The sequence below is a fragment of the Fringilla coelebs genome, assembly GCF_963513975.1.
Source record: "Fringilla coelebs genome assembly, chromosome: 15".
Taxonomy (NCBI): domain Eukaryota; kingdom Metazoa; phylum Chordata; class Aves; order Passeriformes; family Fringillidae; genus Fringilla; species Fringilla coelebs.
Window position 1 is genome coordinate 7,540,788 of NC_140041.1, and position 25,320 is coordinate 7,566,107.

General features: G+C 37.3%; 1 protein-coding gene across 3 annotated transcripts in view; it reads left to right on the forward strand.

The window, feature by feature from the left end:
- The window catches only part of GABRB2 (gamma-aminobutyric acid type A receptor subunit beta2), a gene marked incomplete at both ends in the record, with an annotated part of 128,078 nt that overhangs the window by 16,426 nt on the left and 86,332 nt on the right, over positions 1 to 25,320 (forward strand). For all 3 annotated transcript variants that reach the window (XM_084215900.1, XM_084215899.1, XM_084215901.1), the window contains one exon: positions 23,859 to 24,079. In XM_084215900.1, the coding sequence (XP_084072026.1) occupies positions 23,859 to 24,079 (221 nt within the window). The remainder of the gene's footprint in view (positions 1 to 23,858; positions 24,080 to 25,320) is intronic.

Below are 25,320 nucleotides of genomic sequence, written 5' to 3' on the forward strand. Positions count from 1 at the left end.
AGTTCTGTAAAAAAAAATAAAATTCTTTGGGTTATTGGAGCTGAACCTGAATTTCTTTAGTCACATTTCTGCTATCAATTCTTGAGCTTGAAAGGCAAACTAAATGAGTGGACTGGTTAACATTAAATGGCTAGTGATGAAGTTTTGTCCTGGTGCTTGGCTGTCTGTGGCACAGAGGGAATCACTAATGTAATGCATGTTTTGTTAACTAAAAAATAGTGACAGTGGCCCTTTGGTTAGAGGCTGATCTGAGAGTTCCATAGTCTGTGTTCACAGCAGCATGGCTATGTGCTAAATACTACCCACAGATGATTGTTTGTTAACAATTTCCCCAGGTACTGTTAGCCCCCTTTTTTTAAAATAGCTGGTTTCGAATTTCTCCCGAACACCTTCCAGACCTCTATTGCTGAATGAAAACAGTGCAAGGAAAAAAAAGCAAAAAACGAAGATAAGAGCATTAGGAAAGAATGTGAAAAACACTTCTGTATTACTGTGACTATCCAGTGCTTTGAGAATTTTAATGGAGTACCCATTCATGCTGCCTGGAAGAAAACAAATCCAGCACCAGGGAATGTGAGAACATCTGGAGTGCAAGCCAAGTATCTAGGTCAGCAAATGACAGTTAAGTTATTGCTTTTAAATGGCACAAGTTAAGGATAGACAGTGGTTGAGCCTAAGTTCTGCAGGATTATCTTAAAGTCGTGCTTTTTTATTGTTGTTCAGTGATTTAATTTATCTTTCAAGTTGCTGGGAGAACATAATTTTCAGCTTCAGCTGCTTTCCACATGCCATTATTCTATGGCCAAGGTAATTTCATTGATCTTGTTATTAAAAGTGTGATTGCAACAGACTTTGTCACAGGGGAGCAACACATCTTGAGAGACACTTGTAATAAAGAATAATGTGCCTTTGATGTCTGTGTGCTGGTTCTCCGAAGAGAAGAGCTTTTATTTATATTTTCATAAAATTCTAAATGTTTTAAGTCCTGTGACATAGACTTTAGTGCAGCCTGAGGTTATTCTCATGCTGGTAGAGGGCAAGTTTGAGTGGCCTTGAAGACGTGTTATGTGTCTGGGAGGACTTTATTCTACATGTAAGTGTATTAGGTTGAATAAAAAATGGTGATATGAATGAGGAATTCAGCTGAGTAATAATGGACATGTAAAAGTAGTTTGACCAATATGTCAGTGTTTTGCTATCAATATTCTACAGTTGTACAATGCCATGTTATTTTTAGCAGATTGTCTGGCGTTAATGTACTTTTAAAAATGGAAATGAATATGTGTGAAATGAATGTAGCTGCCTGCAGCAGAATCTTACCTGCTCTTCTTGAAGTATATTGAAAAGTGCATTGTTCTTATCTCAGTCTTATCCTCCAAATAGAAAATACAGATGCACTCTTAAAATAATTCCAGTTTGGGTTTGAGGGCACTTGAATCATGCACACATACACTATAAGCAGCCTTTAGAGTCATTACATTCTGATGGAGAAAGAATATGTGCAGGAACAGAGATAAGAAAATTGGAGATACAAAATTTGACTTAGAACTGTGCACTGTAGCTGTCCTTACATTGGGTGTACCTTATTTTATGTAGAATTTTATTTATGACTAGGCATTTTTCACAAGCATCAAATTCTGTTTTCAAGGTACAACATGTATGCCTTATTCCTGTCTGACACATTTATAATCTATAGCATTTTCATTGAGCTGAGAAATGTGTTTCTTTGAATATTTTCTGCCAGATGATTATCTCAGTTAACTGCAATGTAAAAAAGCTGGCATAGCTTTGCCTGTTTGTGTGAGCATGTTTTGTACTCTGGAGAAAGCAGGGCAGGAAATAAGTCAGCAGTGGGGCTGTGCTCTGCTTACCTAAACCACAGCTCATTCTTTATGCATTCCTAAATTATTATAAAGAAACATCTTGAAAAATTTAGTAATTTTTGCAACAGAAAATAAAAAAATGAGGGAATGCATTGAACAAGCTAAAATTAGTAGCCAGCTAATGGTCTGCTTGTTGTTCAGGGCTAGGTGCAGCTGACAAGTGATGTGCTGGCAGACTGCAGCCAGGGCTTCAGCAGGGCTGAAGCAATCTGCAACTTCCTCATGAGGGAAGGCACAGGTGAGCAGTGCCAGGACCTCAGGGGATGGCCTGGAGCTGTGTCAGGGGAGCTGCAGCCTGGAAAACGAGAAAAGGCTGTTCATCCAGAGGGTGGCTTAGCACTGGACAGGCTCCCCAGGGAGGAGGTCACAGCACCAGCCTGACAGAGCTCAAGCAGAGTTTGGACAGCCCTCTTGGATGCACAATGTGACCCTTGAGATGTCTTGTGCAGGGTCAGGAGTTGGACTTTGGTGTTCCTCGTGGGTCCCTTCTAATCCAGAATGTTCTGTTATTCTGTGAAGGAAATATTTGTTTTATGTATTGTGAGAACCTCAGTATAACATATATAAAAAATCTCCTGAAAAATTCTTGCACTCCAAACCTCTTCTGGCACTTTGGAATTGCCACATAATTCCAGATCTATACTCCTGATGAAAATGTCACTTTTACTGAGAACAGACATGTTGTGACAAATCTGTGCTTTAAGTTCTGTGGGGCTGTTTTCAGGGAGCAAGAGCTGCTTGTGGCATGTGCTGGTGCTGATGGGAATTGGGCTTCCTAGGCTTCCCAGGAATTACCTCTTATCTCTCAGGTCTGAATTGGAGATTCAAAGTAATGATGAAAGACAGAAGTGTGTTCTGTATTAGAAATCATCACCTCTGCTTTTGGGCACTCACTCCAAACTAGTGTTTGCAATGCAATTAAAAATCACTGTCATTTCAGAGGACTTTAATTATAGGAAAAGTGTGGCTCAAGAAAGCCTCAGTATCTTGGTAATTGACTTTGGATTTAAAGTTTAAAAAAAAAAGTATAAGTGAAGTGAGTCACATAAAACCAGCCGGCTCTTAGTGATGGATGTTTCCTCTAGACTACAGCTGCATGCCTTAATCCCCTCCTCAGCATCAGTGTGGACTGGTTCCATTCCATAAATAGACCTCATGGTAGAAAATTTTGTCTTTATTTCCACACTTCATTTGCATAATATCTCAGTGGAAATGTTTTCAGTTGAGACAAGAATGAAAACATTGGAGTCTGAAAACTGTGAAATAGACATTTTAGAGCAGAAGCCATTAGCTTTCATGTTGTCAGTTTTTCTTAGCTGATGTTCAGTAGTCAGAAAAGTGCTTTGTTTCTTAATTCTACTTTTAATTTTTATGACAGGAAGTCAAGTGAACCAAGAGGTAAAGAAGTGAATGAAGTTTAACAAAATAAACTCGAATTAGTGACATCATTTTGTTGCTGTGAGCAATGTATAAGTGATTCATGATGTGATGAGAGTAAGGAGAGAGATCTCAGTTTTGTCTGCAATCTCTATGAATTAATAACTGATCTTACTGGCCATATCACCTGTGTTACCCTTCTGTCCTCATATTTTATTTTATCTGGACGTTTGGGAGATGAGGGGTTTTTTTCAGTGTTGAATGTGGATCTGTTCCCTTTTTGGGGAATGCTGCCTTTTCCTCTCTGCTCATGTTTTTAGTTTATTAATTGGGAGGTATATAGGAGGAATTAGGTGCTCTAAGCCAAGGTTCAGGTTTTTCATTTGTTCTTGCTAGCCCTTAGCTACCTTTTGTAAAAATGAGAGAGTTGGATTTTGCTTTGAGCTTCTGGCATGCTCTCCTTCTGAAGGTCACCTCCCTTTGCTCCCTCACCCCTCTCTGTGGGCTTGTGACCTGGCAGCTGCTGCCTCCTGTTTGCAGGGAATTCACTTTCTGGAATATTCCCCATTTCTTACTCATGACTTCTCGTACCTTTTAGCAGAGAGATTGTTGAGGATTTTCTGATGGGAAATAACAGCTGTGGTTTCATGAGCACTTGTCTTTTCAAGTCTGCAACATCCTTAGAAGCAGGTGAGTGGTGACACAGGTATCTGTGTCAGAACCACACAGAGTTTGAGGGTTTCTTCTTTTGAAGTGTGTTATTCTCATCTACCTGCCATATTCTGAACCTTGTTGCATAAAATGCATGTCGAGACAAAAGACAAAATGTTGATTTTAAAATGTAAGATACCTCTACTTTCTACTGAGAGAAACAGTCATTTCTGGAGCATTCTCTTGTGCATATAATTGCACGTGTTCCTGTGGGTGAATTTGCATTTTAATTCAGAAGCACTATGATAAGAAAGAAGTCATCTGGCCAGTGCTGCAAAGTGCAAAATGACACCAAGGAGGTTGGTTTAGAGAGTGATTTGGATGAGGGAGTCAGACCTATTTTAGAAGGTACATATAGGTACTTAACTGAGCACCACAACACGAGGAGGCCAGGCGGGTGGCCTGTGGGGAGTCAGACAAAACTGATGACTCAGTTGGAAAGAGCCATGTATAATTGAAAAGCACAGCATTTCTGGTTTTTGAGGTCAAAGTCTGTCAAGATGCAGCTTTGGAAATTGGGAACAGTTGAATGGTGTGATATGCAATGGACATTTTGAGGCATAGACCATTCTCTTATGTGTTTGGCCCAGTCCAAGCTTACTGGGGCTTTCATTTGCAGTGAGAGTTTTAGAGCACTAACTACAGGCAATAACATTTGCACAATAACATTTGTTCAGTTACTGCTGTCACACTAAGAACCTGAGGCAAGTGGACTTTGGGAAAAGGCATGACTCTGTAATTGTATGGATAAAGCCTTTAATTACCAGCAGATTTATTTTCAGAGCTATTATTAGACATCACAATTTAACCTATGACACTGAGGAGTTTAAGCAGACACTGAAACATTCCCATACAGTCATTAGTAAAAGCAGCAGGGATGCCAAGAGCCATTACATTGCTAGAAGGTAGGAGGTAAGGAATGCAGGACACCTTGCTGTAAGGCTCCCAGTGGCTGGATGGAAATGAGTGGACCTGTGTAGGGAAACACTTCAGGAGGTGCAAATCAAAAAAGGACAGCTTGAACAAGAACAAAGAGGATATTTAATAGAGCCTTTTGGTTAAGGGATGAAGAATTATTATGGAAGAAGAAAATACTAATTTTTCGGAGATCCTGCAATAGAGGAAGAATGCAACTATGTGAAATTTTTATTACAAAGAATCAGCCTTTAATGATTTTACCCAAGTGAAATCAATGACAGGAGATTTATTCACGTTTATGTACCATTTGTTTTTACTGTCTTAAAGACTATAATAGTTTATATTTCACAGTAGTTTTTAGTTTTTGGATGTGTGGAAGTAATATTTTTTGCCTGGCCCAAAGCTGGGTAGTTGGGCAGTTTTTTCTCTGGTCTATCCATATTTTCAGAGAAAGGGATACATGTTTTGCAGCTATTTACATTCTTCTCACTGTAGTATTTTTTGTTGTCTCATGATAAATCTTCAGGCAGACAAAGCTGCTGCTTGTCTGGAGGAACATTGAGATTAGAAATTTTAGGGGAATCAATATGCTTCTTCCGTGCTTTCAGAAGTGTTAAAAAGCGTTGAATAGCAGTAGTCAGTAGTTACAAATCCAAAGCCTCAGATAAAAATACATTAATTTTTCACCTCAGTAACAGTAAAGATGCTGGCTTTTCTTTGTTTTTTGTTTCCTTCCTTTCTGCTTAATCCTCCCTTCTTCGCTCATTCAACAGTGTGAGGAACTTGTACTCTTACCTGCATCCCTGAGAATGTTCTATGGCAGAAATAATCACAGTTGGGAAAATCTATTCCATTCAGCGTTTTATTAATTTTTTTAAAGAAGAGTAATTTATGTAATAAATGCTCTGAAGTGGCTTTTGGGAGGTCTTATAGGGCAGGAGATTCAGAAAGGCAAATGTCCTGTCGAGCCAAAGCAGCTCTCAAAGCAGCACACAGGAATGGTCAAGATAGAGAAGTCTGGACCTCAAGAGCTGCTTGAGCACCATTTTTGAGGGGCTTGGGGTTTGGTTCTGGTTTTTGGGTTGTTTGTTTGTTTTTCAATTGACTTACTTCTGAGAGCATGTGCAGTTATGTTAACTAGGGTAAAAATTCAGTGATTGGAGAGTCAGTTAGCTTCAAGGGAGAATTCATGTGAGCATCTGGTTCTGGGAAGAGCAAAAACATGTTATTTAGAGATTTGCATTGCCCTGCAAGGCTTCCATTAGAGGAGGCATTAACTGAAAGACTATTACTTTAGCAGGTAAAAGTTTTTTTGATCACTGTTTCTCTGTAAATGCTTCAGAATTTGGTTTTGCATTGGTCAAGAGATAATTTTCTTTCAAAGACTGCTTTTAAGCATAGTGCAAAAGTAAATGACATTTTATGAATTACTGAGAATACTACAGGAGACTTCCCTATCCACCCCTGTAGATTCTCAGTGGCCAAATTATCACATATATGCTGTACATTAATTTCACACCTAATTTGAAGCAGGAGGAATCTGAACAGTTTTATGTGCTCTGAAAAACACATCTGCACTGTGGGGGAATGATCCAAAATGGTGAGAAGAAAAGAGAGAAATGTCTGTGGTTTAATTTTAGCAGAGGGAAGGCATTTGAGTTGGTAGTACAGCAACACCTGTGTTTAAGGGTCTTTTCTGTTCATTATCCTGCTCTGTTTCACACTGACGACTTCATTGGCATTGAGTTTAAGATTAAAGGAGCTTATTTATGACTACAGAAATGTGGTCACCAATTTCTTTTCACATGACCTTTTTTTTCCCCTTTGATATGTGGTAATCCCCAAGTTTTTACACTTGGAGTTTTTCACAGCACCTCATTAATACATATCACCATGCTTTGAAATTAAGACTTGGCATTGTCTCTGCCCCCTTTGTGACTGTTACATATTGCTACTATTTTGGGATTTCTTTCTGTAGTATACCAGTAATATCACTTAAACATTTCTGCAGCAATGGCAGGCTTTAAGTTATTATTTTCAGAAGTGCTTTAGACTTTTTGAACTATGTGAGACAAAAAAAATCAAAGAAAGGTGTTACATTGCATTTTTAGAAAAATGAGTAAGTTCTGTTCTCATCAAAGCTCTCTTCTTATCCATAGAAATATGAGTGAGAAAATAATTTTGGTAAGCTTTGCCATGTAGTCATGTCTAAGTGTAGTCATGCAGCAGTAACGTTATTATACATCTCTGAAAAAGAGTTTTCTTTGGCTCTCAGTATTCATGTATTTAGTATCAGCAAAGATTTCCATCTGTTTTGGTGTTATATGCACAATGAATTTTTTTAAAAACGAGACAGACCTGAAAGGATAAGTGTATTTTATGGATAGATGATGCTCTGACCCATCTGAAATGGTTTTTTAGGAACCATAGGAGGTGCTTTTTGCCCATAATAGAATCTATTTAGCTCTGATATTAGTAATGCAGTGTTATATGAAGACAGTCAGGTCAGCTTTTAATGAGGCAAAAATTACCAAGAAAAATGGCATGTAATGTTCTGGAAACAAAAAAGACAATGGTTTTGCAATTGAAAATAGATGCTACCAGCTGTTTAATAGATTGGTCACTGGGGTTTAATGTGAGATAATTAACTTGACCTCGCATAAGGTAAATTATGCTTTTACTCTTTGAGTGCTATGAATGAAAAGCCCTTAGGAACACATAGAATGAACTGTAGGATCAATTTTTAAGTCTGTCTGGTGTTGTTTACTTTAGCTGCCACATTACCTTATGCCACAGGGAGTATAAAAAAGGAAATAACCATCCTTTATTGAGACAAGCAAAACCACAAACATGCAGCACGTGCAGTTTTAGTCTACCTCTAGAGCATTAGTGGTATTTTGGTGTCTGCTGAGATAAATTTAAGTATTGATAGATTTCTGGTCAAATTCTAGCAAAATTTGACATGTCCAAGTCATATAATATACTTAATACACTTCTGCTAGCAGGGAAATATAGTGAATTTACAGAATGTCTTATCTGGTTTCTTCCTGATCACAGAAGTTTTTAGAAGGCAGAGGAACATAACTGAGGTTTAATGACCAAATCACCAGAGGAACATTAGACCATAAAATGAGGTCTGCTTAAAAAGAGAAGAGGATAAAAATGCCCTGGGCCTAATCTGCTCTCCCAGATTAAAAAAAAAAATGAAAGAAAACTTAAAAATTATCAAGGCTGTATGCTTTGGAGTTCCTTGAGAGGACCATTTCAAGATTTTATATCACGTTGCCTTCATGGTACCACTTCCTGGTCTGAACTGGCTGGGTGCTGATGACATGAGTTGCCTCTGAATACCTGATTTTATTTGTGACAAATTTGGTGCTTTCACTTATTGTGTATGCTCCCTGAGAAATTACTCATAATTCAAATACAAACTGAAAGACAAAAATAATGCAATAGAGTTCTGTGCAATAAAATGGAGCTTCAAGTTCCTGACAGGAAGAATTGCAGCTATACAGTAAGATGTAATTCTAAACATGAGATCTGTGGTAGTTCATTAGAGGAAGCTGAATGACAGTTGTGCCAAAAAAATTGAACAATTGGAAGCAAGTCTATAAAAATCAAGACTTTCATGAAGTTTATAATGTAGCACTCTTCTATCAGTTGCTGGTATGAACATGATTATCATTAGAACAGTCTTGTTTTTCCTTCCCATAACTGTCTGCATATGTGTTTTGCTGTGACTATGCATATGATTTAAGCTCCCAAATTTCAAGATATTTTCAGTTGTTAAAATGTGAAACAGAGCTTTTGTGCCTTTGTTCTCAAGTGCCTGGTGTCTGAGTTTTAGTCAAGTTTAATTTTTTCTCTATTTAGCTGGACCACAGGGGAATCCTTGCTTTAATTAGTAAATTGCTTTTCAGTTATGTTTTTACACGACCAATCATGGTTGAGTTTACATTGCACTGTGGTGCTTATCCACTCTGTCGAGTTTGTGTTGGGAAACCAGCTCACCAGCTGTTAGGGAAGAAAAGCAGCCAGTTGGCAGCTCTTTCTGAAACCTGGAGATGCTTATGCAGAACTGAAATACTGGGCTATGAACTGGTGCACAGGAGGGCTCGGCTTCTTCAGCTCCCAGCTCCTGATTGTGAAACCGTGCTGAGCTTCTTGGCCCGGCTGCCCTGCCAGCCCACAGGTCACTGTGTGGGGCAGAAGAGATGCTGCTGCCCCCTCTTTTGTGTGCCAGCAGCCCTGGGACACCTCCTTCACTAGCAGTCATTTGTGCAAGGAGTGTCGAGGGCCTCTGCTGTCACTGAGGTCTTGTCCTCTGTGGCTCTGGAATGCCTGATGGGTTTCCATTTTCTTATGAAGAGTCTTTTAAACTACCTTTAAATATGGAATAAGTGCTTCTGTCTTCAACAGCACTGTGCAGCTGTTGCTCTCCCTGCTTGCCTGTGCTCTGTGTGTTTTAGGATGGCTCTTGATGGGCTGGCACTGGCTGCAGTTGCTCTTTCTACCTCCTGCTGCTTAGTGAGATCCATGGGCAGGCACCAAGGCCATCACCCACAAGCCCTGCCATCACACTCTCTGTTCTTTTGCACTAGGCTTCCCCACAGGTCATCCCAAAATCTCCATCCACCTAAAGAAATTGGAAAACATTTCTGAAGGTACAGCTGCTTCATGGGCATGGGAAGCCTCACTCCAGTCATCTGCTTTGCCCTTAGGTGAGGAAGGGTTGCAGGACCTTTTCAAGCGTTCAAGGACCTTTTCACTTCTTTTCAAGGAGTTCATCATAGTGTAAAAATTCAAAAAACAAACATTTTTAAGGTAGTGATAGAGTCCTGCTTCTGAGACTGAACAAATCTGAATTATGAGTGCTTTGAGGCTCCTCCTGTGCAGGAGTGAGGAATAAACAACTTATAGGCAAGAGCAATCTCCTTTGTTTAGGTATGTGAAGTCCTGGAAATACGATGTCTCCATGCCCTCTTTTTGGCATCTAGAACATCTCATTAGGAAGGCTGAAAGGATGCAAACTCTTCATGCTGCTGGTATAAAACACATCCAAGTTTTTATGTGCTAGCAAATGGTTGCAAACCCCAGTAGGAAGGTGTACCTCTCCTGAAAGGTTAAATATTTCTCCATTTTGTTTCTAGCTGCTCTGCTAAGCTGTACTATAAGGTAGGGCAAGTCTTAGTTTCTCTATGTGCCAAATGGCCATAAAAATGTAAGTCTAATGTTATTTAAGACCTGGCTGGTGTTTATGTGCTGGGATTAAATGGTGCAAATGCTGCAGGTTCTGCAGGTGGTCAGTTCAAATACTGGAATTTTAGAGCAGCACTTTTGAGCAACTGTTACCCTGTGACAATAGCAGGTATCAAATCAAATGAATCAATGCACCCTTTTCAGTGTAGTAGAAATGCCATTTGTACTAGAATATTATCATTGGAATAATGTCCCTTGCTTTGCAAGTGGCTTAGCTGTGCCTTGGCATTTAATAGCAGCAGGAGACCATTATCCTCTAACAATGCACTATGTCACTGACATTATCTCTTAAGTAACACATATTGCACAAAGAAATTTTCAGGTGTGTTTCCTTCTGTACAGAAGACAAAGTGTTTAAGGTAGTTCATGCAGCTAATTTCTGTTGATCTGTTTTTTCCCTTCCTTTGGATACGTTTGTGTTAAGATTTTCCTAAGGGATTAACAAATGAAGAAGGAAATTTTTTATTATGCTTTTAGAGGAGTGTGTGTGCAATTTTAAGGCTTTAATTAGAAAGCCACACAGCTAACCTTCTGCTTTTTTGAAAGCTGCCTTATGATATGTGTTTGTCTGGGTCTGTTGGTCCTTTTCTGTTTTGGGTTTTTTTTTGGATTTCAGCCTCGGTAACAGCCAGGCTTTTGGCACAGATGTCACCCCCCTCACTGCATCAGGTCCTGAGTTCTGCCATGTGTTATGATACCAGCCTTCCACTTTCTGCAGTAATTTTCTTGCCTATTTATTTCTCTTTTGTGTGAAACTTAAAGTGATCGGTGCAAAATCATCTACTAGGTTTGGAAATCTAAAAAAAAAAAAAAGAGAGAATAAACTTAATAAACTTCTCAGCCTGTTCTATGGCTGAAATGTTATTTGTATCTGGAGATCCCTGTAGAATCACCTATATTTTCAAACCCCACAACCTCATCTATTCCTGTATTTGCCTCATTGCAATTTTTCTTCCTTGAATGTGCAAATATGTAGATTATTTTTGTGCAACTAATATTGCTAATGTCCTGTCACTATGGAGTTTTTCCCAGATGTGGGGTACCCTTAGCTAGTTGCAGATAACTTTGCTTGGCATAACAAAATTATGTCTCTAAAGAACAGCCATGCAGAACAGGAGGTGCTAAGTCTGGTGATGAAGAAAAATCCACCAGTGAAAGATTGGAAGCAGTCTGTGAATTGTAGGTATCAAATTAATTTCTTAAATCTTGATTATGTCCATGTTTAAGCTTGTTGTTCATGTGTAACAATTGCACCTCTCGCTTTTAGGTGTGATATTTGGTTCTTCTTCATCAGACATATAACAGGGTGAGGGTTTTAGATTTTTTAACTGACATTTTCAAACTTGCTGTTTAAGATGCTTTGGATTGTTGCTGTTCCAGACTTTGTATTCTGTGCTGTAGTCTGGAAAATGTCCTCAATTTTCTCATACCAATTTTGCATTGTAATGCGGGATACTGTGATCAACGTTTTGTTGAGCTGACCTTAGGAAGTTAATTACTATTTAGTGACATTATAAAGTGATCTTAAAACTGCCAATTAATAGAATTACTGTGATCTACAATGCTTCTGATAGTGCCCTCAGTTCTTGAGGTAGAACTTTAAGACACAAGTCACTGAAGTTCAGGAGAAAATAACAAGTTTTTATTTTTTTCTCCTTTCTTAGTTTATTTCCTTTTCTCTTTTTGACTAGGAATGGCAATTGGAATAATTCACTGCTGATTGAATGATGGCACATTGTCCTAAGCAGAACATTTTCCATAAACATTTGTTCCATAAGTAATTTTAACTTATGTCAAATACTTATGAATCATCCTCTTATCACTTACAAAAAAGAACTTTTAGTCTTCCATCTGTTTCTCCTTAATTTTCAGATTTATTATACAAGCAATTACAATTTCATCTTCTAAAAAACTCACTACACAGTTCATTTCCGACAGAAGGTAAATGAATAAAAATTTGTTTTCTTTAGTATTAGCCGGTCTGGCAGCCAAGAATATTGGATTTCAATATTCAGGTTTTAAAATGTGACTTTTAATGTTGATAATAGATAATATGTGTGGATATTGTGTAAATTATCCAGTGGTTGGAATTTGAATCGTCTTTTACCCCTTCTTTTTTTTTGTTTTCTGTTTAATTCTAAGCAGAATGGTTAATTATACTGAACTAAGATGAATGTTAAAAATTGCTATTGTGCTACAAATAAGCATGAAGTAATGAATAGACTGAGGTTTCCCTATTAAATAGGAATTTCCTGTGAGATTGGGCTGTTCTTGAACATAGAAATTAAAAAAATAACTTATAAATAGCAGCTTTTCCCAGCTCGCTCACTGCAGTTGTTGTATTGTCATATTCTAAAGTCATGAAAACCCATCTGTTGTGGTACTGAGGTGTCATGATATCCTTAAGAGTGATACTCAGTAATTCAGTACTTCTGTTTTGTTGTAACTTCATCTGGGTAGAAGAGGAGGTTAAATTTTAAATACATGATGTGATCATAAAAGTTTAGGTCTGTGATATGGAGGGGTACATTTTTGATTAAATCATCCAAAGACTTATTTACAATTATGCATTTTTATATAGCAGAGTGCAGAGAGAATTTTTTTCTTGCTAAGAAAAATTAGAGAAGTTCAGGGCCGTGTAGTTTTTTTGATTTTTATTTCCATTTGACTCAAAGGAATCACAGTTATGTAAGGATTTAGAATAAACTTTGACCAGGGAATAAAAAATGTGTTTTCTGTTTATTTAACTGATTAATGAGTTCCTTTTTTTACAAAGTACGATAGCAATGTAAATAAAAAGCAAATGAAATAAAGTACAAAAAGCCTTTTCTTGCACCCTGATCTAGAGAAATAAGGATCCAGATAAAACCTTAGAATCAAACAGAATCTAATGAAGAATGCATTTTCAAGTGGCTCACATTTATCTCCAGTTCTGAGAAGCTCAGTTGTCACTGTCTGCATCACAAATCCATGGAAGTTTTGTTTGGGGTTTTTTTTTTCCAAACCCTATTCTGAAGGGAATCCATTATTTCACTGGGTGCAGGATTAGCAGACGTGTGAACCTTCTTGCCTAAAATCTCTAATCCTGCATGAAACTGAAAGAGGGATCTGGTTTTGCCTGAGAATTTGCCTGGTTTGTATTGCTTGGTGTCGCTGATTTTATTGGTTTTTTTTTTTTTAAGACTCTTCACAGTATCGATTTGATAAGTTGCTTCTTTGTAAAACCTCAAATGATATGCTTAATTTTAAGCACCTAATATTTTTCTCAGGAAAGGTGCTTTTATTTTATAGGTGGTGCTATTATTAAGTGTTTTATTATTATATAGGTACTATTGACTCTTTTTACTTCCTGTTTGCGCAGATTTTGCTATAATTAATTTTAGCTATTTTTTTTCCTATTTAATCTAAAGAATCTTTAATTCTCCCAGGCTCAGAGAGTATCTCCAGCTGTAAATATTCCTTGCTGAGTAGCTGAAACAAGCAGACACTAAATTCATGTTTCAGTGAGTTCCTAAATAATTGTGTGTGAGCGCGCATGCATTCCAAGTGTAATTGGTTAATTGTGAGCTGCTGTAGATAATCATGTTATGCCGTAGGCCAGCTGAGGTCTAGCTTGACTTTTTGAACGCTGCAGAGATGAGGAGATAATTTGAGAGGAGTACTTAATTGTAATATTTGGTGACATTAATCACAAGTTGTCTAATACAAGAAATGAAGCAATTAATTTAGGGTGTGCTCGTCTCAAAGTGCTCATGGAACAGCCCAGGTTGGGAAGGACCTCAAAAGATCATATGTACTTGCTTATATTCCCTGTTCTTCCCTCTTCACATCCACTGAGGAGAAAGAAAAACAAAAAAAAAACCACCACCAAACAAACAAAAAACCTGCCAAATTGTGCACCAGTTTTGTAGATAAGACCATGAAGTCTGGGAAGTGTTTTCATTAATGAAATCACTGCTAATGCAACATAGTCCAAGCATCTGTAACATCCTGCAGTGTTCAGGAGGAGACCTTGGAACAGGCAATGATGAAATGTTGCATCAAGTAACACAACAAAAAGAAACAGTAAAAAACTTGCATTGATATAGAGCAGAACTTCAAACCAAGTTAAATGCAAATGGTGACAATAAATGAGCTGCTTGGAGTAGAATCAATAAAGACATTTTTGGGAAGAGTGTGTAAGTGCCGGTTCTGAAATGCTGTTTGGAATGAGTAGCTACTGTTTGTTTGAAGATTTTTGCCTAACTTTAGGATTGGCTTAGGTAGTGTGTCATGCTGGGATGTTAGAACTTACTTTACTTAATGTGAGGGAGGAAAATGAGGAAGAGAAAGAGAGAGGCTGTTTCACAGGAGTCAGTCATCTCTTTCTTACAAGTGCATTACTGAGGAACTCACTTTTTAGAATAAAACAAAATCATTCTTAATGAAAAAATTTTATAGAGCTTCTACTTCCTTTGGAAGTGATGGAGAATGCATCTCAAAGAATAGTTTCTTTAAAAAAAATCCTAAATTTCAAGTAGTCTGTAGCAACATAAGAATATGTTGTAAAGCACTTTGGTGACTCTTGAGACAGGAGGCATGCTGTTATCTTAGGAGAATGGATGTGTCATCAATCAAACCAGTGAACTGCTGTATAAGTGCATTTCATGCATGAATTAACCAGCTACTAGCCAGTAGATATCAAATCGATGTGTGCTGCTTCCCAGCTCATATGGAATGTGCTCAAGCAGAAATACTATATCCAGCACATGAGGTCATGGCTACAAATATATGAGCTAATGGAGGTTTTGGTTGTCTAGCACCTGCTAAAGCCCTGCACTTATTTACTATGGTCTAATAATTTGAGAGAAAAAGTAAAGCATTTCAGCTAATGTCTTGTTGAATCTATTAGGAATAACATATTTAACAAAATCTTTATTTTGAAGGTAGAAAATCCAGTGTTACAAATTCATCAGGACTGATGAAGCTGCCAGGAGATGAGTCATTGTTTTCAGGACTATCTCAGTGGAGTCATAACAGAGCTTTTTTGATTATTTTTGTGTCTTTGTATGTTTGATTTGTTTTTTATTTTAGTTTCTCTCCAAATTTCTTATAGTAGGACTGCAAAATATGTTCGATATCTTCTTGACCATTGGAGGGAAAGGGAAATAATGGTTCTGTCATAAACAGGGATTGAAACTCTTTTGCCAGGTCATCTTATGAATTAAAACTTGTAAGGTTTAAGGAATGTTTGATTAGTTTCTCCTGCAAATTTAGGGTTTGTTTCTGATCCATGGATTAGTTGGCTTCCATATCTTTATCAAATTTTTGAGAGTTTTTAATGTAAGAATTGACAGGTTTTAAGTTGGAATACGTGCTTAGACTTCTTTATAACAGAGCTCATTGACTTGGTTAATTTTGATTTATTTCCAGATATATAAAGATGTGAGAATGATAATCCAATTCCAAATGTCAAAGAAGGAACCAAATGCGTTGCATTCTTTTACCTGTGCAAAAATGACTACTGCTTTTGGAAACACTGCTTTAGTGTTCCTTCAGCTGTGAAGGAAAAGCAAAACCCTTTCTCAAGGGGTTCTGAAGTTCTGATTCTTAGGCATTTCATTTTCCAGAAATTTCAATGAATGTTAAGTGTGTGAAGTAGAGAGAAGGCAGCAAAGATTGTCTCCAGACTGCTGGTTTGGATGTCCAGATGGAAGGGATGATGTCAAGCTGAGTCCCAGCGGGTTGTGTAAATGCCTTCCAGTAAGAGTAGCTGGAGGGAACTGCTGTGGAAGTTGAAAGTTTGCTCTGTGCAAGATCTTAAAATTGCTTAAAACCCATCCATGTGTCTGCCAAGTCAAATACATTTAAAGCACAATTATAATGAAGCAGCTTAGTTTAAAATGTGAGCTGTGTTTCCTGAATCATTTCCTGATGCACTTATATGGGTATTTGCTAGAAGGGCTAAAAAGCATGGGACCAGTAATATATTTATTGTCATTTCCCCAACAAGCAGTCTGACCAGGGGTGGGGGGGAGAACATGGCATCCTCATTTATCCTTATTTTGTTAAAATAGGCTGGATTTGTATTAATGCCAAGTAAAAAATACTTTCCATGCCATTTCCATTAACCATGTCCTTTCCTTGGAAAAAGGTTCTCTTGGGGGTCTTGGTCTTGACCTTTCCAGCTGTAAAAAGTTACTTCCACTCAGTCCCTGAAGTACAAGACTAACTTGAACCCTGGAAGAAATAGTGAACCACAAAGGAGGTGACAAATTTTGAAGGTTGAGATGAGGTATTTAATCAGACACAAATAAATAAACCCATTTGGTAGTAAAGGATGCCAAATTTATTTTTTACTTTTTGATTCTTGGAGTGTATTTCTGAACTGATAGTACAAGCGTAGAGACATTATTATCTCTTGATGAAAAGATAGCTTCAGTCTGTTAAAATGTAATAAGGATTGTTTACAAAGTATCTATTTACAGTGTTGAAAGTGGGAATAAATTATTTTTTTGCATAGAAAGTTCTTTGGCACAGAAGGAAACATTGACAATTAAGAGAGAAATAACAAAAAAAGTCAGAAATAATGTACTGTATAGGAACAGGGAATATTTTTATGAGAAATTGTTGGTGCCAGTTGAAGCATATAGGAAATAGTGAACGATGGCTGCATTCAAAACCTCAGTGGTAACTGAATCCTGTTGATTTCTAAGTGTCTCAAATAGTAGTGAGATTAAAGAGTGGAGGCAATTGCTGAGAAAATGACACAAAAAGACTGAAATAATAATACACTAAACAGAACAGATAAAACTGGTAGTGTGCAGTGGCTCTAAAAATCAGACAATGGTGATTTTGAATCAAACTGAAGTTAAGTTTCAGTCACTGCTAGATTAGGGTGACCATCCTGATTTTTCCTTTTTGAAATATTGGGAGCTTCTTTCTTAATGCAAGTAGCAGTTTCATTGTTATTAAATTTTGTTCTAATCCCTTTCCAAGAGGTTTGAAAGCCCTGAGCAACTTGGTCTGACCTCACAGTAGCTCTTGCTTTGAGTGTGAGGTTGAACTGGAGGAAAATACACCTTTGTGACAGAGGCACTTGGAATGAAATTTTTGCTGTGAGATATTCCAGTAGGTTTTGGCTTCACTGAGCCAGGAACAATTTAGTGTATAATTAATTACTATTAGAGATGCAAAATTTTTTTCCACCTGTGGTTTTTTTTTCCAGATTTTTTTTTTCCTAGAGCATAATCATAATAATTTTTCTTTCATCTGAATACATCATTTATTCTCCTGCAGTGTCTCAACTAAGTGTGTTCTCTTTGCTGAAGTGTTGTGCTGTCATGCAAATTGGACCTTCTGCCAGCTTCCACAGGCTTGTCATCACTGAAAGAAATTATATGTATTACAATAAATTGTCTTTTTTACTTTAGTGCAGCCAGTTCTCTGCAGTGCCTGACATTTTTGAGAGGAAACAGCCTGTCATATCTTGGGCTTCAGGGAGGAGAGCTTTAAAACACAGGAAAGGGTCTAGGTGACATGACGCTATTGTTGGTTTTTTTTCCCATCCTCAGGCTCCTTGCTGTTCAAATTTCATTAAATCAGACACAAGGTTGCAGTATGCAAGAGATTATTGGCTGAGGAGGGGTGGTTTGTCTATTCCCACAAGATTGATATGTGTTCAGGGAGGAAACACATCCGTTTGCAGTGCAGCCTCTGGCACGTTGCAGCAAGATACAGAAACACTTCTGGGGATGTGTCTGGGGAGATTTGTGCCCTCCAGAGCACTTTGCTCCCTTCAAGGTGTCAGTTTGTTACTGCTGGATTAATGAAGCGTTTTAGAGAGCTGGGAATCAGCAGGGCAGAGGATGGAGTGCTGTGGAATGTGACAGTGTTTAACAGGAGAGATCTGCTGCTGCTGCTCCTCATGGGACTGGGGAATGGCACGAGAAAACTGCCAGGTCACCCTTGGTAAAGAAAACTTTGAAATTCAAATATAAAGAAACTTTGTTTTGTTTCTTGTGGCCGAAAATATTTTACTGCAAAGACACAACTAAATAATAATTTTGTCTGAGTCAGAAAACTTCTTTTAAGTGAGAATAGTTGCATTTATCCATTGTACTCTGAATTTGCTTTATTCAGCTGAGAATCCTGCAGTGCTGTATCAGGATGATGAGATCCTTTGGAAGGGAGTAATCTCAGGATCTCAGACACATGACTCTCTTGACCAAGCAGCAGTTGGATTACACTTTTCACTCCAGGTTCACTTTAATCAATCTTCCTCTTATTATCAAGAGACAGCAATTCAGAGAGAGCTGGGAGAGCTGTGGCAGAAGCTCGTTGCTTGCAGTGATGTGCAGATTGCTGGCTCAGGAGAAGTGCAGTGTCATGTCAGGAATGAAAATCAAGTGTCACAGAGTCATGCTAAGCTAATTAAGGTTACAGGAAACTTATCAGCCAGAACTGCTTCATTTCACTTCAGTGCATGAAATCCATGGCACTGTGAGGCTGTGCCATTACCTAAATCACCGTGGAGAAACATAAATATAAATATTATAAATATTGGCTACCCTCAGGAGACATAGATTCATGCTCTTGATGCTGAAAACCTACAATCTCTTATTTCAGATTACATATTATCAGGGTCAAAACTTTCCTGCTGAGGAATCAAGCTCTGCTGACACTCACTTGGCTTTCATACCCAAGTCTCTTGCTTGATTCTGTAACACTGTTTTTCTAGAGCTGTGGTGGGAGATAAGCAGCCCATCTTTGCTGCTTTGCTCAGCTGACAAATGAGAGTGCTGATGAATAATTCCAGGAGAGTTGCAGCAAAATAAATGGTAAGCTTGGTGTTGGGATTTTCTTTTTGGAAAGATCATAAACTTGTGAAGATGTAATTCCCACCAAGAAAAAGTCCCTTAGTAAGATTTAGGAGACTCAGTTAATTACAAGTGTTTCACAGATCTAAATCCAGCTTGGGAAGCTGGATTTGATAGAGAGAATTCAGCTTGAATTCTGTGTAAGGTTCCTGATGTCATTGTTTGTGGCTTTCTAATTTGTTTTGAGGACTTATTTTTAAAAATTATTTTTGAAGTAAAGATTTACAGAATGTGAAAAATACTTTTTTTGAAAGGGCATATGACTATTTTGGCATTTCTTTGGTATCATCCTTTCCTTCAATCGTTCTTTTTACTTTTTATGTCACTTTGTGCACTTTGTGGTGTCTCCAGCATTACGAAGACTTTTTACTTTTTTTTTTTTTCTCAATGAGAGAATGAGATAATTTTGAATCAAACATGTTGTGGTTGGTTTGAAATAAAAAGAAGATTGAAAGGATTATCAATCAGCACTTTTAAATGTTATCAAGAAACGGTTTTCTAAACGTACATGTTAAATAAATATAGGGCTCAGGCAAAATCTTCAGCTTCAAGCATTTTCAGAAGGCAATTATTTTGTTTTAAAGTAGCCATATGTGGAAATGTAGTAAAGCATTTATACAAGTTAGTAATAACCAGGAATGTGATGAGGAGTGGACTTAAGCCAAACCACAAATGAGTTCTCCATTCAATACTGCAGAGCAATGATTAACAGCTTCTCCAGCTTCACTCTGTCTTATACTTGTTTACAATATACAGAATGTATATTATATACATTCAATAATGTACATTTCTTCTGCTTATTTTTTTCTCCTCTGAAGTTTCTTACCTTTATTGTTTCCAGTGTTTCAGTAGCTGTTTTCTAGCCCTGTTAATACAAGTGTTGGTTACAGTTTTAAGCTGCAGTGTGAATCAGTCCTGATTTGTGTAATGCAGAAGAAGGAGCTATATTTTAAATGTGTTTTCTCACATTGGACCTTATCATTATGCTTTGAAAAAATTTACATCTGGTTGAGTCTTTTGCATTAGACACCCACTGTCATTGTGAATATTCATGACCTCTGTTTCCTTTTTTGCCTTGATCCTTTTTCCAATATAAAAAGAGGATCAGCAATATGTCAGCTATTGGCCCATGGGTAGGTTTAGCTAAGGCCTGTGTTCTAATCTTTTTAAACTAATAATAGGCCCAAACTGATTTTTCTCCTTTTTTTTTTCCTTAAATATTTATTTGAGAGCATGAATGAAATGTGAGAATATAAATAAGAATGCCAGTATTCAGATTTGATGCTTTCCTGTCCAGTATCTTCTGTTACATAATTGAAATTGATGGCCATTCACTGACACCATGTCTGTCTGTAATACTTCTATTTATCTAAATACTCAATGAATTTTAAATTATTAAATCCTCAGTGTATTTACACTTCCAGCAGCTAAAATGTTTGCAGGCAACCACTGTACAGAGTTAATGTGCAGAATAGAAGTTACCCATGAATATGCTAATACTAATGAAGCTGTTTGATACTTTTTTATTCATATGGAGAATTATGCATAAACAGTAACTTTGTCTTATATTTGCTGCTCTTTTCTTCATTGTATGAAATAAAGAAGAGGGAAAGGTGAGGTGAGGAAAAGAGGAGATTTCTTTGATCACAATAGAATAGAGATAGCAATCCATTTTCTGATGCCTCAATTTTTGCTCTGGACAGAACAAAAAAACTTTATTAAATTTAAATCTAGGCAAGCAATTGAATAATAATTGAAATAATTAAAAATAATGAAACCTACTAAATTGATGGTATTTGCAGAACATATGTTTGCTTCTTTATATTCTAGGTTTTTCTTGCAACTTTGTCAACACTAATACAGTTTTATACAGCTTTTCATGTCCAGGGCAACTGAGGAACCTCTGTATTTCTATGGGAGAAATGTGTCTGTGTGGTTGTGCTGCAAACAGTCAGTGCCTTTGTAGTTTGTGTCTGCAGTGGTTTACACTGACACCAGCAGCAGCAGCTTTGGGCTAGGAGTTCTCTCAGCTCCTTAGAATTAGTCCCTTGTGCAAGGAAGGGAAATGAATTTGCTTCTGCTTCCCCTTCAAACTTATTCTGGTTCTTACAGTCCCATCCTGGGAATTTAAAAGGATGCTAAACCTTAACAAAATAAAGTAATCCTTTACTTCTATTCCTCTACTTCTTTTGTATGCCCCTCTTCCTAGAGACAAGATATTTACATGTTTGTTTTGATATTTTTCCTTAGAATAGAGGGGAATGCCCATATTTAATGCTTTAAAAGACTTTTTTCTTGTAGTATTCCTGTTAGATGAGAATGTTCTTAATGTCAACATGTAAAGGGTCTTAGGATACTTTAGGGACATTTTGTACCTGCACACCTTTTTTGAATTACTCTTTCATTTGGGATTTTGAAAATAGATGCCTCTCTCCTTTCTAAGGAATAGATCACAGTTTACGTGGCAGGTTTTGCTTTTTTCCTATCTTATCCATTTCATTTTGAAATATGTAGTTTGGAACATCTTTGGGGTTTTAAAAAATTATCATTAGAAATATAAACCTAAATTCAAAATCTTGTGAGGGTTTTATAGCAATTTCCAAGGAGTTCTGTTTTGACCATCAGAAACTCCAGTCACGTCTGAAAACTGAGGCCAACAGATGACAAATAATTTTTAGTCAGAACACCAGCTCTTTCTGGAACACAGTGTGTTTGATTTTAAACTCCAGCCTGGTGACTTGGCTTTTCTTTCAGCAATGCCAGTGCTCCAAATTTACAGTTTTATGTAATTCACTTCTATGCAATGAACCATGCATGTTTAGGGTTTTTCCTCCTCTTCTTTTCCTCTTTTACTGAGGTGTAAAAAGGAAAGCATGTTCTATGCGTTTATGCAGTTTATTAATACATGTAGGTTATTCCTTGGAATAGGAATAAAATGCAGCTTTCCAAGGATGATAGAGAATCAATTGCTACAGATCATTACTTGATGATGTGATATATTAGTAGAATAAAGACTAATAAATTTTCCTACTGGAGATTTTCTGGTAACTGGTTATGAATCAAATCCTGCAGAACAGTGATGAAGCATAACAGTAAAATTCTTCAGATGTAGGTGGAACGCTCTTGCAAGCTCATCTCATCCTGACCTGGGGAGGTGGGAAGAGATTTAGATAATTAAAACTGATCAGATTGTAGAGCAGTACCAGGAGATAATATTTGGTAGTTAAACAAATGGGAAGGCTTATTTGGTGTTTGCCTACTGCAATCCCTGCAGAGTGGCTGTTGTGGCACCTGGCTGAAGGTGCTGGGGTTCCAGGCATGGCCAGGGGTGCAGCAAGGGAAGGGGATTGACCTGGAGCCAGTGCAGGCAGGAGCACTGGAGGGACAGCAGTACCATCTGTAGTTAGTGTTGGGAAGGAGGAAATGCAGTCACTGTTCACAACAGAACACGTATTTTCCCCTGCTTCACTGAAAATTGAAAAGGCATTTTCAAGCCCGTGCACATGGGCTTTTCTGGAGAGGGATGAGGCAAAAAATAAGAGCCTTTCCACCACTGAAATGCACATTTCTATAAAAAGTAGTTTATACTGATTCTTCTGAGTGCACACTGTTCTGCAGAAGAGGCAGGGTCACTTAGTTTCAAGGTTCTGTGTCATTGCTTACGGAATTCTGCTGAAATAACCATAGTTCTCACAGGCCCTCCCTAGTTCGAGGGTGGGTATTGTACATTGTAAAGAGAATAATTACAGCAACCCAATTTCAGTGATTTCCTACTGGGGTGTTCAATAGAACTGCAGAATAAGAAAAAAATATTTTTGTATTTTCTGAGACGTTCTATAGAGTGTTCACATGTCAGATATCCTTTTAAATGAGGATGCTTGTAAAATACACTTGTGGCATATGCTTTTAAAGTAGTTCAGCAGGAAGATAAATTTTTCTAACTGTAACAAAAAATGCTTTAAATAGTGGACTCTCCTTTACAATATAAAACAGGGAAAAAGAACTAATATTGCTATTCATGCAATTCTTTCACCACAGGGTTGCTCTGAATATACTATTTGTACTATTTGTAGAGGGGTTTTTAGCATTGGCTAAATATAGTGATTATTCTGCATCTGGATAACAATTTTGACAAAGATATAACCGTTATAAATGAATTATTCTTTAAAAAATCAAGAGGTCAAAACATCTTTGAAGCACTGTACAGTGGTGGTCTGCATCAAGACAATGCAAGTCTTAAAATAGTGTGAATAATTACTGAGATGCTAATTGTGCTCTCTGAATTGTCCCCCTGAAGTAGCCAGAGTTACTTCACCTGTAAAATTAAGACTAAGTATATGGCTTAGGCACCTTAAAAAATTCCCATTGGTTTCAGTGCCCAGGGGAAAGTTAACAGACTTTGAAGAAATTTTAACTTAGGGAAGTCTTTGGGTGGTGACTGCAACTTCGGAGACAGAAGGCTTGATCCAGGGCTCTACTGAATACAGCAGAGACCTTGAAATAGATTTGGATCTGTGAATGTTCCTATTTCCTAGAACTCCCAGGCTTGTAAAGTGCTACTGGTTGTTAAATATCTACAATTTTTAAAATTTTATTCTTTAATATTGAAGTGAGACCTTCCAAGCCATTCATAAAATTTAAATGCCCCATCTTCTTTGTGCTCTCTCTGCCGTTATTAAGCGCATACAAGATGTTCAGTACCGTAAAAATAAATAAATCTACTCATGGAAATTCTGAACAGAAATGTTTGCCTTTAGGAGCAGTCACAATGAATGCATGTGTGTTTGCATTGTCATTTTTTTGAGGATGTATCTTTCAATGCACACTTTTTTTGGTTTTTTTCTGCTCACAGGACTATACCTTGACAATGTACTTCCAGCAAGCGTGGAGGGATAAGAGGCTGTCCTATAATGTAATACCTCTAAACCTCACCCTGGACAACAGAGTAGCTGATCAGCTCTGGGTGCCTGATACCTATTTCCTGAATGACAAGAAGTCATTTGTTCATGGTGTTACTGTGAAGAACAGAATGATTCGTCTGCATCCAGATGGAACAGTCCTTTATGGACTCAGGTCAGTATGAACCATTTCTAGCTCTTAAAAGCTAAAAATAAAAACCATTCCTTGCTCTTTTTAATTTGTTTTTTAATGCTTTTAATTTTATTTCTGTATTCTATATAACTGATGGTATTCCAGGAAAAAAAGCTTGTATTCTAAATCTAAGGATTTTATTTTTATACAAATTTTTGAGATAAACTCCCATTTTTAGTACAGTTCAGAGACTTGTATTAATAACAGATAAGACTGTAATTATTATTTGAAATACTCATTCTGGATTAAAAACCTAGTTTAGAACAGCTTCTTCAAAGGAACTGAAATATGAAACACAAAATGAGGATTAGAGGAGAAAACAGGAACTGTATATGACAGCTGAACTGATAGTTTAACTGATATGCTTTGAAAATATTTTTGATTGAATATTAGATTGGTTTGTATGCTACCCAGAAGAATCAGCTTTCTGATTTTCTCTAAGATGAGGTATGACTTGAAATATTTTACGGCCTGTTGTTGTTCTGTATGACAGTATGGAGAAGGGTGACTGGGGAAATCAACAAAAGGGCTTCACTCTTGAGAAGCTCTGAAAACTTGGGAAATTGTCTGTTTAGTGATGTCAGCAGGATAAATTATTGCTGGGAAATGGATTTAAAAATACAACTGAAAAAGGTGACTGGCAGTGCTGTGTGGGTAGGTAACAAAACAGCAGGAAATGCTGCAGAGCTGGGGATTGTATTTACCCAAGTTTGTTGTGTCCTGTTCTGTTTTCTGTGGGAGCAGATCAGGCTCTGGCATTATGGCTGTGAGCAAGTCTGTTTTTTGTGATTGCTCAGTGAACCAACAGATACTTGGTTCCTTGAAATGCAGCTGTAGTTTAAAGTGAAATATAAACCAGCTATGTAACAATATTTATAGTAATGGAGTGAGAGCCAGCATAACAATGGTTTTGGTGGAGTTTTCAATTTAAGATTCTAAAATCATAATCTTAATTGTTTTCTTCTAGAATAAATTAGAAATAATTATCAGATTTGACGTTTTCAATAATGCTAACATTTTTTTGCTATTTGTGGCATTTTTTATTCTGAGTGCTTAAGCATCTGTAATAATTTCTGGTTTTTTAAAAGGTTGGTAAACAGTAAGTAGAGCTCACAAAAAATTGTCCATAGAAGAATCAAGTAAAAGAGAGTTTTGTTTTCTGGGAGTTTCTTTTGATGCTCATTTGTTTCTCAAAACCCTCAAAACCTTCCATGAAATATACT